This window comes from Equus caballus, chromosome 8 (assembly GCF_041296265.1).
Source record: "Equus caballus isolate H_3958 breed thoroughbred chromosome 8, TB-T2T, whole genome shotgun sequence".
Taxonomy (NCBI): Eukaryota; Metazoa; Chordata; class Mammalia; order Perissodactyla; family Equidae; genus Equus; species Equus caballus.
Window position 1 is genome coordinate 80422684 of NC_091691.1, and position 13226 is coordinate 80435909.

General features: G+C 38.5%; 1 protein-coding gene across 2 annotated transcripts in view; it reads right to left on the bottom strand.

Annotated features, from left to right (window-relative positions):
* The window catches only part of MBD2 (methyl-CpG binding domain protein 2), a 73712-nt gene that overhangs the window by 44100 nt on the left and 16386 nt on the right, over positions 1-13226 (bottom strand). The window contains exons 2-3 of one of the 2 annotated variants that reach the window (XM_070275661.1): positions 11051-11210; positions 8648-8949 (exon numbers count right to left, since the gene is read on the bottom strand). In XM_070275661.1, coding sequence (XP_070131762.1) covers positions 8743-8949; positions 11051-11210 — 367 coding nt within the window. In that variant the 3' untranslated portion in view covers positions 8648-8742. Of the gene's footprint in view, positions 1-8647; positions 8950-11050; positions 11211-13226 lie in introns of those variants that run through there. The other variant, XM_014727722.3, reaches the window with a different exon arrangement.

Genomic DNA, 13226 nt, shown 5'->3' on the forward strand with positions numbered 1-13226 from the left:
AACCCTTTCCATTCCTTCCTACCCAGTAAAGATTCCACGGTCTATCATCATCATTACACTGAAAATTTGCTTAACTTTCTTGACCTCAGTGGTTTTTCCAATTGTGCTACAGACTCCATTCTTCTAAAGCTTTCCAAAGTCTTTAAAATGGGAGATTAACCAAATCAGCATCCTTGTCATCTCTACCATCTAGTGATTCTCCTCCTTACCCAAGAAAATTTATTGAAAGAATTGTACATGCTGACCAATTTTCTCTCTCATTCACTTTCAACCCAATCCAACCTGGCTTCTGTCCCCACTGAAACAATTATTATCAAGGTTATTAATAACCTTCACGTTGCCAAACAATGAAAATTTCTGTCTTCCTCCATTCAATCTTCCAGCAGCAATCAATGTAACTGACCACTATTCTTTTTGAAACATTCTCCTCTTTCAAGTGTCTCCTACCTTACTAGGCATTCTTTCAAAATTCACTTTGCTGATTCCTTCTACTCTAACCAAATTCTAACTACTGGATTTTCTCAGAGCTTGGTTCTGGATTCTTTCCTATATTTGGGTAATTTCCTCCAGTTCCATTACTTGGAATACTACCTATGTGCTAACGACTTCCCGGCTCAGACCTCTCAATTACTTAACCAATTGCATATGCAACATCTCCATTTGGGTGTTTAATAAGCATCTCAAACTTTGCATATTCAAAGTTGAATTGATTTTATCCACTCCTATAAATTCTTTCCTAAGGCAATCTCAGTAAATGGCAACCCAATCCACCTAGTCATTCAGTCTAAAAACTAAGGGCTCACACTTAAGTCTTCCGTCATTTTCCACACCGAATTCATTAGCAAATCCTGTCAAGTCTATATTCAAAACAGAACTAGAATCTATCCACTTCTCATTACCACATGTCTAAGCTATCATCATTCCTCATTGGACTATTATAACAGCTACTTGCTCCTCACTTCCACTTTTGTCAATTTCATTTCAAATTAATAGAAACCTGTATTGAACAGTGGCCCACACTTAAAAGATGCCAGTAGTCCCTTGTAAGGACTTCAACACCTAGAAATGCTAGACTTATCACCCGTGATCTACGCCCTCTCCCTCTCCCCCCTCAATTATATCCAACAGAGACCAGAAGACACTTCATCCAGGAAGGGCTTAATACGTTGACAAAAAGAGTACTAGCATATTAGGGAAAGATTTTAGTTACTTTCTTGATAGGCAAGGAATATCAGTGGCAGGAATGAGGTCTGTTTTCAGTTTGAATGGAAAGATTCTAGTAAGGTAGAAGCCAAGGGGCAGTTCTTACAATATGCTCTACCACGTGCTGGTAACCACAAAGATCCTACCACAGGGATCTTCAGTGGTGGTTAATTAACCAGGGGGTTCCTAGGACAGAAATAAGTCAGCCCACTAAGGTACTACTTCAGCCCAATACCTGAAAAATTCCTAATCAGTTAAACAAAGGCCTAATTTGAGCTACAGCAAGTGAGCTGGCCCCTCATGCCTTCTGTCAAGGCCTTGCTCCCTCTCCTGCTTCTAAAATAGTAGTTATGAACTTTTTCAGTTACAGCTTCCTTGGAGAATTTGATGAAGACAAACTCTCTCCTTAGAAAAATGCACAACAGAAAATACTGTGCACAGTTCAAAAGTTCCTGGAGGGCCTCCAGAAGCAAGGGCTCTCAGGTTAGCCACCTCCCTGATTCTCTAGTGGTTCCCTCCGAGCTGGCCTCTTTCAACATTTAAAGGAAAAATAACAAGAATGTTCCTTTATCATGCATTCTCTTCTGAATATTGTCCTCTCTCCTCCACATCTCATTCAAGTTTCATAAGGGTAGTCTGACCATTTTTATGGGGAGAGGGTAAAAATGCACATATGTGTACATGTTTGTCAATGCAAAGAAGCTCTGGAAGGACATACAAAAAGAAAAACTGGTTAACAAGTTTCCTCTAGGGAAGAGGACTGGGCCTGAGAGACTGAAGAGGGACAGAGACACTTTCCATGGAATATTCAACATGTGTACAAATTACCTAATCAAATAATAATAAATCAGAGTAACATGAGCATCATGGCAGAGTGAGCTCTCCTCTAGACTCTCCCCTCTAAAATACAAGAAAAAGGACATTCATATTCCAACAGAGGGCATTCACACAACACAAAAGATGTCTGAGAGACCCACACAGCCATACACCTCAAGATGGAGGTGCTGGACCACCCTCCCCTCAGAGGAAGTGGAAGGAGGTAAGGGGAATCTCCTCTCCCTCTCCCAGTGGCAGAAACACTGGGGTCCAGACCATGCGGCTCTGGTGGGGGGGAGGGGGAAAGGGGCAACCCTCTGTGGGAATACCTTCACTCTCCAAGTTCCCTCACAGCCTGTGGGAAAGCCCCACATAGAGGTGACTAAGCTATTGGGGGGGTGTCTTCAGTAAGCTGGCAGCCCAGGAGAGAAGATAGCGAGGGCAGAGCAAGAACGCCCCTGGGACCATGTAGGTGAAAGAAAGCATCCCTGCCCCCGCACAGCACTCCAGCTCACCTGGTCAGCCAGAGGGCCCAAGCATAATATAGAAAAGCAGTGGCTGGAGCAAGCGAGTTGCAGATTGCAGTGGGATCAGAATACACAGCTCTTGACCCCCACCCAGTGGTGGCAGGTGGAAGCTGTGACCAAATACTATCACTATGCAGAGGCACAAATTCACACCATAAAACAATATGAAAAAATATATTAAATCTACAGAAGGAAAACGGCAAGCATGCAGAAATCAGTCCTGAAGGCACAGAAATTTATAATCTAAATGACACAGAATTCAAAATAGCCATCATTAAAAAACTCAAGTTACAAGAAAATACAGATAGTTCAATGAAATCAGAAACTTCTTCACAAAAGAGATTGAAACTATAAAGAAGAACCTATCAGAAATGTTGGAGACGAAAAACAGAATGGAGAAGATTAAGAAAAATCTGGACTCCCTCAATAACAAAGCTGATATTATGGAGGAGCGAATCAGCAGTCTGGAGGACAGAAATACAGAAATGCTTCAGATGGAGGAGGAGAGAGAACTAAGACTAAAAAGAAATGAAGAAATTCTCCAGAAATATCCAGCTCAATTAGGAAATGCAACATAAGAATTATAGGTATTCCAGAGGGAGAGGAATGGAGCAGAAAGCTTGTTCAAAGAAATAAAAGGCGAGAACTTCCCAAACCTGGAGAAGGAGCTGGAAATACAAGTGAAAGAAGCCAACAGATCTCCCAGCTACATCAAGGTAAAAAGACCTTCTCCAAGACATATAGTAGTAAAGCTGCCAAAAGTCAATGACAAAGTAAAAATATTAAGGGCAGCAACGAAGAAGAAAATAACTTACAAAGGAACCCCTATCAGGCTTTCAGGAGATTTCTCAGCAGAAACCTTACAGCTAGGAGAGAGTGAAATGATATATTCAAAATTCTGAAAGACAAAAACTTTCAGCAAAGAATACTCCATCCAGTGAAAATATCCTTCAGATATGATGGAGAGGTAAAAATTTTCCCAGATAAACAAAAGCTAAGGGAGTTCATCACCACAAGAATCCCCTACAAGATGGGGCTGGCCCCGTGGCCGAGTGGTTAAGTTCGCGCGCTCTGCTGCAGGCAGCCCAGTGTTTCGTTGGTTCGAATCCTGGGCGCGGACATGGCACTGCTCATCAAGCCACGCTGAGACAGCGTCCCACATGCCACAACTAGAAGGACCCACAATGAAGAATATACAGCTGTGTACCGGGGGGCTTTGGGGAGAAAAAGGAAAAAATAAAATCTTTAAAAAAAAAAAAAAAAAGAATCCCCTACAAGAAATGCTCAAGATGACCTTCATATCTGAAATTAAAAAGAAAGCGATTACAAAGCCTTGAGAAAGGAGATAAATAGGTATACAAAATCGGAAAACTGCAGCTCTCTATCAGAACAGGTCAGCAAACAATTATAACATTAAAGATAAGGGGAAAGACAACACAAAAATAAATATAATCTCATCATTTTAACCACAAACTCACAACGCAACATGGAGTAAGTTGTGACAATAACAACTTAGGACAGGAAGAGGAAAGGGATGGAATCTGCTTAGTCTAAGGAAATAAGAGGCTATCAGAAAATGGACTATCTCACCTACAAGATTTTTCATTCAAACCTCATGGTAACCACTAAAAAAATAATCAAAACAGAGACATAAATGACGAATAAAGAGAAAAATAAAAAAACCATCATAGAAAACTACCTAGCTGAATTAGTAGTTCAAAACACATGGGACAAGAAACAGGAAGTGCAGAAGAACCTGAAAATGAGCAATAAAATGGCAGCATTAAGCCCTCATATATCAATCATCACTCTAAATACTAATGGATTGAATTCTCCAATCAAAAGACACAGAGTGGCAGGATTGATTTAAAAAAAAGACCCAATAATATGATGCCTCCAGGAAACACATTTCAGCTCTAAATAAAAACACAGGCCCAGAGTGAAGGAATGGAAGATGATACTCCAAGCTAATGGCAAACAAAATAAAGCAGGTGTTGCCATACTTATATCAGACAAAGTAGACTTCAAGATAAAACAGGTAATGAGAGACAAAGAAGGGTAGTATGCAATGATAAAAGGGACACTCCAACCAGAAGACATAACACTCACAAATATATATGCACACAATACAGGCACCAAAGTACATAAGGCAACTATTAACAGACCTAAAAGGAGGTATTAATAACAACACAATAATTGTAGGGGATGTTAACCCCCCAGGTACATCAAAGGATAGATCATCCAGACAAAAAGTCAACAAGGAAACAGTGGAACTAAATGAAAAACTAGACCAGATGGACTTAATAGATATATATAAAACACTCTATCCAAAAACAGCAGACCAAGTTCTTCTCAAGTGCACACGGAATACTCTCAAGGACAGACGATACGTTTGGAAATGAGGCAAGCCTCAACAAATTTAAGAAGACTGAAATCGTATCAAGCATCTTTTCTAACCATAATGCTATGAAACTAGAAATCAACTGCAAGAAAAAAGCTGGGAAAGGGACAAAGATGTGAAGACTAAACAACATGCTACTGAACAACCAATGGATCATTAAAGAAATTAAAGGAGAAATAAAAAAATACATGGAGACAAATGAAAGTATACTATACCAACACACATGGGATGCAGCAAAAGCAGTTCTAAGAGGGAAATCCATAGCTTACAGGCCCACCTTAACAAATGAGAAAAATCTCAAACAAGCAATCTTAAGCTACACCTAACAGAATTAGAAAAAGAACAAAAACAGCCCAAAGTCAGCAGAAGGAGGGAAATAATAAAAATTAAGAGTTGAAATAAATGAAATTGAAACCAAAAAGACAGGAGAAAGGATCAATGAAACAAAGAGCTGGTTCTCTGAGACAATAAAGAAAACTGACAAACCCTTAGCCAGACTAAGAAAAAAAGAAGGCTCAAAAAAATAAAATTAGAAATGAAAGAGGAGAAATTATAACAGATACCAAGAAATACAAAGGATTATAAGAGAATACTATGAAAAACTATATGCCAACAAATTGGACAATCTAGAAGAAATGGATAAATTTAAGACTCATACAACTGCCCAAAACTAAATCAAGAAGAAACAGAGAATCTGAACAGACCAATCATAAGAGATTGAACTGTACCCAAAAATAAATCCAGGACCAGATGGCTTCTCTGGAGAATTGCATGAAACATTCAAAGAAGATTTAATACCTGTCCTTCTCAAACTATTCCAAATAATAATAAATCAAAATTTTCAAACTTTCAAAAGAGCAGCCTACTTCGTTTCTAACTTCTCATTTCCCAGAAACTTTCTGGCATTCTAAATATGACTTCTGGTCCTTTCATCCCTCAAAGTTGGTTATGTGAGGTCACCAGATGCCTTCTAATTTGGAAATCCAATGGATACAGTACAAAGTCTTTATCTTCCTTGAACTTTCCACAGCATTTCACAAAAATAGTCTTTCCTCAGCTTATATAACACCACATTCTCTTGATTCTCCTACCTTTCTGGAAGTTCCTTCTTACCCTCCACAAGACATTTATTCATTTACTCCTTGCCTACAGTGTCAAAAGATACTTTTCTTCTATTTGCCTTTATGTTGAGTAATCTCAGTGAGTTAGGGCAAGCCACTATCACAGGAATTCTCAAAGTGTGACCTGGGAATCCCTGGGGGTCCACAAGATCCTTTCAGAAGTCCAAGAAACAAAATAAATTGAGTTAAATAAACTCAATCTCACCCCATGCCCAAACTTGCTCTTCTTCCTGTTCCCTATCCACTCCTGCCCCAAGTGACTCAAGCCAGAACTGCAGCAGGCTTCACCAATTCCCTCTCGCTACAATTATCAGGTACTTACAGCTACTAATTTCTCTTGATTGAATCTCACACCTTTCCATACCTCCTGCTATGGCATTAAATTAAGCCACCATAGCTTTTCTGGACTACAATAGCCCAAACTGATCTACTTTCAGTTTCACCTCTTCCCAACTCTGTTCTTCATACTGCACCCATTCTAAATCCAATACCCAATCTGATTCCCACCATCACCACCAGCTCACTTAAGTTTCTCAAACTACACAGATACTAGCTCTCTACAAGAATTTATTTTTATTATTTTGTTGAAGATAATTAAAACAAGCATCTGCTAGATCATTTGGTTGATTTCCTAGGACACAGCCATACAGAATCCAAGGCTGTGTTTCTAATCACAATACCATACTATATACCAAGATAATTCATGAGAAATAATGGCAGACTTATACAATTAATTACATTCAAGAGAATATGATACTCTTTATTTCCAAATGTATCAGAATAGAGAATATGTGTGAATAGAGAAATGTGATGAAAGAACTGAGTCTTTCCAAGGTCTTAGTAGCACTGACAAGTCAAACTAAAAAAATAACTTGTTCCATACGATATTCATATTGTAAACAATTTGTAAGATACATTATATGTCACATTAATGTTAGGCAAGTTGAATTTTATTAGTTGTGTAACAAGCTTTAATTTATAAACATTTCAGGGTTGTTGTTGAGAGCTGGAAACACTAGGAATTCAGTTTAATGTTTAAACATCTGAAACATTAAAATAAAAAGGAATTTCTGCAACAAAACCAAGCTGGGTAAGTTCCTTAGACATATCATGCACTGAATCATTGCACTCTTCTTTATCCAAGCCTACAGTGTTCTCCAATTAAAATTTTAAAGAAACTTATCATGTTTTAAAGAAACTAACTTCCTTCTTAAAATGCTGAGGGTCATATCTCTGGAACTTTGAAACATCTCCTCATTAAAAAACCAAAGCCTGCATGAATGCCTAAACAATATTCAGCTTTCGAAGCAAAGGCTTTGTTGTCTGTCTTATATATTGAGAGGCATAGCTCTAGAACTGTGTTGTCCAATATGGTAGTCACTAGGAATATGTGGCTACTTAATTAAATAAAACTAAAAATTCAGTTATTCAGTCATACTGGCTACATTTCAAGTACTCAACACACACACGTGGCTGGTAGCTAAAACATGTCCATCATCACAGAAACTACTATTGGATAGCACTGCATTGCTCTATAACTTCTCCTTTTGAGAAAGCTGCTCATGACTTCAAACATCAACTCGATGTTGATGACTTCCAAATTTTTCGCTAGTCTTTTTCCATTAAACTAATGGAGTATCTTCAGAAAGCTACTTGATATCTCCACTCTACTTTATCAGCTGGAAAGATGGAGGTAGTAGCTGGAAATAATTACGGCAGTGGCAAGAAAATCAGTATGGTACAATGTAATCAAGAATGGAACAGATTTTCAGTGTAAGGTTAAGACTGAGTTTGAGACAAAAGGGAATAGGTAGTGCAAAAACTTTAATAAATATTAATCAAAAGACAATTCCCACTCCACTGTACCCAACCATCCTGAAATAATTAGAAACCACCTTGCAAAGATCTTCAAAAGATATCCTTCTAACCATACCTGAAGATATTATTCACCCAGTAAACTCACTCTTGATATGGAAGATATATTAAGATCACAGTTTATAATCAGTCAATATAAAGTACAACTTAGCCTGTTTCACTTTATTTTAATTACATTTCTAATTCTTTCAAGATAAGTGATTTTTTAAAAACTCAAAAACAACACACTTAATAATGCGCTTCAGCCAGGTTTACAACTATATAACAAAACGCTACCTAAGATTCCTGTTTATAACTTTAATCTCCCAGCTTTCTCTATATTGTATTATAATAAAAAAGACATAATAATTATTAATTACCCACAAATACTTTTTCTGCTTTATAGAGATATTTAATATTCATGTTACTCCAAAAGAGAGCTTATTTTAAAAAGCGCAAACTCCACTTTCTGACTACTTAACTAAAATAAAGTCAGATGCAAAAATCACAGCATGTCTCCAAAATTCAGATAGAAAGCTTCAGAAAACAATGACAATGAAAGGCATTTCTAAAATAATGTATGGTATATTAATTTATTCAGTAAACATTTATGACCACTATAAACTTCTGGAATGAGGTGGATATTAAACCAAATAAACATGAAGCAAACATTTATTGAGTACCTACCATGTGCTAGGCTTTGGACTACATATACAAAAACAACAATAACAATAAGACATGGTCCTGCCCTCGTGGAGCTCACAGTCTAGTTGAAGCAGACAAACAATCACAAATACAATGGCAAAGCACCAGGGAGGCATTATGGAAGAAGGGACTGGTTCTGCCTGGAGAATGCAGGGCAGGCTTCACAGAGATGGAGACAATGGAGCTGGGCCTTGGATGAGTAGGAGTTCACCAGATGGAGGGGAAGGGGGGAAGCGCATTCCAAGCAGAGGAAACAGCACATGAGCAAGCAGAATCTTGAAAGCATATGCCAGGATGCAGGATGATGAGCGGTCCAGCGCAGCTAGAGCATAAAGGTGCACACAAACTAAAGAGACGAATTAGTTTTTGATTTTTAGTGAATCATAACTATCAGGAAGCATATCTTCATATTAAATTTAGTGTAGCTTAACAGTGATTATGGTAACAATAGGGTAGTTTGAAAGTGTTCCATTCATTTCATCAATATTTGAGCCCCTTCAATAGATACCCAGCACTGTGTTTAGAGTTTTAAAAAGACAGTTTTAGACAAATAAATCTTAATTTTCCTCTACATATTTAAGAAGGAAATTAAACCCAGAATAAAGATTTTGTTAAGCTGAAACCACACACCTTCACCAATACATACTCAAGGTCCTAACCTTTTGCTAACTTGAGTCCCCTCTACTTCTACCACTATCTCATATCCTTCTTAACACCTTCATAACTATCAACCCAAAGTAACACCATAGCTAAGCAACACAGAGGCAATTTCAGCCTTCTCGTCCCATTCTATCTCTCTAAAGAAGGTAACTGCCACTGTCTCTATGGAAACCAATGCAAGGTAACCAATGCAAAATATGAAGAAACAATGCATTCTGACCTCCATACCAATTTTTAGAAATTAAACTACTATAAACAAACTATTAAGTTGAATTCTGAATAAAGAGAGATATGAAGCAGAGACCCCCATACACTTCAAGAAAAGTACAAAGATGAGGAGGAAGAGAGCTTGGGTCAGGAAGTTTCCTATACTGCCACCAGGCAACACTGTTCACTGAGGTAAGCTTGCTGCTTAGGAAAGTGCAATGGCGAAAGGAAAGGAACTAACATGGCTCAAATGTGTTGCTAGGTGTTTTCACACAAATTCCTATTTACTCCTCACAGTAATGCTAAGGGAAAGATTTTATTACCTTAATTTTAGAAATGAGAAACCTGAGATCATCAGAGGTTAAGAAACTTGCCCATGGGGGCCTGGCCCCGTGGCTGAGTGGTGAAGTTTGCACACTCGGCTTCAGTGGCCCAGGTGGGGACTTAGCACCACTCGTCAAACCATGCTGAGGCAGCGTCCACATAGCAGAGGTAGAAGGACCTAGAACTAGAATGTACAACCATATACTGAGGGGCTTTGGGAAGAAGAAAAAACAAAGATTGGCAACAGATGTTAGATCAGGGCCAATCTTGGAAAAAAAGGAAAGTTGCCCATGACTGCATGAGCTAATAAGTGATGGAACCAGTACATCAAACTGTGCCTGCCTGGGTCCAGAGTCCTTACAGCTCACTACACTGCCTCAGGGTTCCTAAAATGAACACAGCACTCCCAAGGGGTATGCTGGGTTCTATAGTCATATCTCTAGTAAGAAAACCCCTACTTTTCCTTCCACTATTTTCACACAGTCAGTATGAGACAATGGTGGTGGCAACACACATACACATAGATCATCTCTGAAATTTAGAGGGAGAAAAATCGTGAAAAAATGGTTATATACGATCAGTTGCCCTTGGGGGTAAAAAGCTTTCTTTATAAGGATATTTGATGTTTTAATACAATAAAATTAGCACCATAATTCAAATGTTACTTGTTTAAATTCCTATACAATAAACCAGCAACTAAGCAGCTCAATAAATCTCCAATCACAGTATGAGGATAAGAATATTATTCCTAAAGGTCATTATCCTCAACATTATCAAAAGTAAAAGCCAAAACTGTCCTTTCTCAAATCCTAATCCTGAAAACTAAGAGGTAAGTATAAACTATGTGGTAAGGATACTTGCCACATTAAAATTTTGCCTCCTTTTGGGCAACAGGAACTATTTTAAGGGAAAAAATGGAGACAATTAATATCAATAAAGCAATCTTTTGTAAATAGTCCCAGTGGGCCAAAAGTGTGAGGTATGCTGGCCGAGAGAGACACTGAAATGTTCTTTTCAACTCTGCGCAATTTACCTATGCTCTCTTTACAAGTACTGCCAACTATCAGAAAATTAATCAGATTTGGAAGTCAAAATGCTTTGCAGGGGGAGAAAAAAGAAAACAAACCTGGGACGTTCAGACAACCACAATTCTAGTGACATAATTACAGCATAAGATACTTTCTGGAGAGCTTTTAAAGCAGCAGACATATGCTATAAGTAAATTAACCAACCTTATTTTGATTGAGAGGATCATTCCGCAGTCTCTGTTTGTTCTTCTGTAATTTACTAGGCATCATCTTTCCAGTTCTGAAGTCAAAGCTGCTGAGGTCAACAGTGTTTCCCAGGTACCTTGCCAACTGAGGTTTGCTTCTGAACTTCTTACCACTTGGACTAGAAGAAAGATAACGTTAATTGTATAAAAGACAACAATGATTACCCTAGATCCCTACATATACCTTTTCTGCATGCCTTCCTTTCTGCTCCCAACTGTTACACATCACAATTTTACGTGTTTACTTTTTTCAAAGAAACATGAAAGTTTTAAAGGAACTTTGTAACTTCCCTATAAGAAGAGATAATGTGTCATTTACTGTAACACTCCACTCATATAATACACCACTGGACCACATACTGGATGCTACTACAGATTATCCCACTGGTCACTCACTCAGCCACCACTGACAGAATCCCAACACAAACTGCACACACAGCATAATATGCACGCTGCAAATGTCTTCAATCATACAAACGGTTTTCCTAATTGACTTTTGAAACGCTATTTTTTCTGTAAGTATTACACATCATAATGCCACCAGTAATCAGTAAGAACTTCAGAACAAATTCTTCTAAAGTCAACAACCCTTGTTAAAAACACACATACATGGGCCGGCCTGGTGGCACGGCAGTTAAATCTGCACGTTCCACTTTGGTGGCCCAGAGTTCGCCTGTTCAGATCCCAGGTATGGACCTAAGCACTGCTTGGCAAGCCATGCTGTGGTAGGCATCCCACATATAAAGTAGAGGAAGATGGGCACAGATGTTAGCTCAGGGCCAGTCTTCCTCAGCAAAAAGAGGAGGACTGGCGCCAGATGTTAGCTCAAGGCTAATCTTCCTCAAAAACAAACAAACAAACAAAAAAATGCATACACACACAAGCACTTGGAATCCATATCATCTCTGGGCTACTGATCTGAACTCATGACATTTACAATTGAAAAAAAAAATTCTTGAATTTTGACCATATTTAAATGCTCCCTAATGTAACTACTGAAAGGTAAATATCTGCAAATGTGTTTATATGTTGCTAACGTGAGTCTTGTTAGGCAAACTCCTACCTTAGAGAAGCATATCAAGAATAATTTACTTCTCGTAAGAAATATTGTCAAAGCTGAAAAATGACAAAAAAGTGCCAGAATTATACAGAGAGCCATAGTATCTGTTCTAAAAGCTTTTTTGCTGTGTGGCATTAATCTTCAAAAAAATTTTTATAGGAAGAATGCCCCAAAGTCTTATCTAATAAATTTGCTGAGCCAAATGTGCTAGAATAAACTGTTAAAGTCAGCAGGATATGTCACCAGAAGAGAATTGTGAGAATTCTAGAATCTCTCTCAAAGAAGCCAACATGCCATATTTAGAACTTAACCTTACGCCACTGATCATAATAAAAGAATACTTCACCAGGAAGACAAAGGAGAAAAGGCTGGGAAACCAAGCAATAAAACATACCCCTGTAACAGCAAAGCTTCTCTCTGGGTCAAGTCCCAACCAACACAGCCCACTTTGTCACAAACTCTACAGTATTCTACCACCACTGACTGCAAGACAAGAAGATTGTATCAACATTCTTTCTCCACAATGACATGAGGTAAGTATTGCTGAAATACAATTCAAAGTATACAATTCAGCCTGCAGATGAAGACAACCACCAGTAACAGAATGGAACAAAGCAGACAACTGGAACTCACCAGAGGAAAGAACACAGGATTACGTATAAGCAAACCTCAACTCCCATTTTAATCCAGATATCCAAATAGGCTCAGCATCACAAAATGAAATAGAATGTGATCCTCAATACAGCCCAAAACACAAATCACCCAGCTCTGCTGACTGCAAACTGCCTCCCCGAAACCTGATCTTGCATTGCCCTGTTACGGCACCGCTGTCCACCCCGCACCTAATCATCGAAACTAGAAGGCCACATACAAAGCTCAGTGCCCCAGCCCCCAGCCACAGATCCAGTACCAAGTTCTAAATGTTCAGAGATGCCTCAATGCTGACAAAACAGGTTCACCTCCTTAATAACACATCACAAGCCTTCAATCTGTTTAGATATTCCTTTTCCAGACTTTTTCCCACCAGCATGGCACCCCACATTCTACACTTAATGTCTCCAAAATATACAGGTTG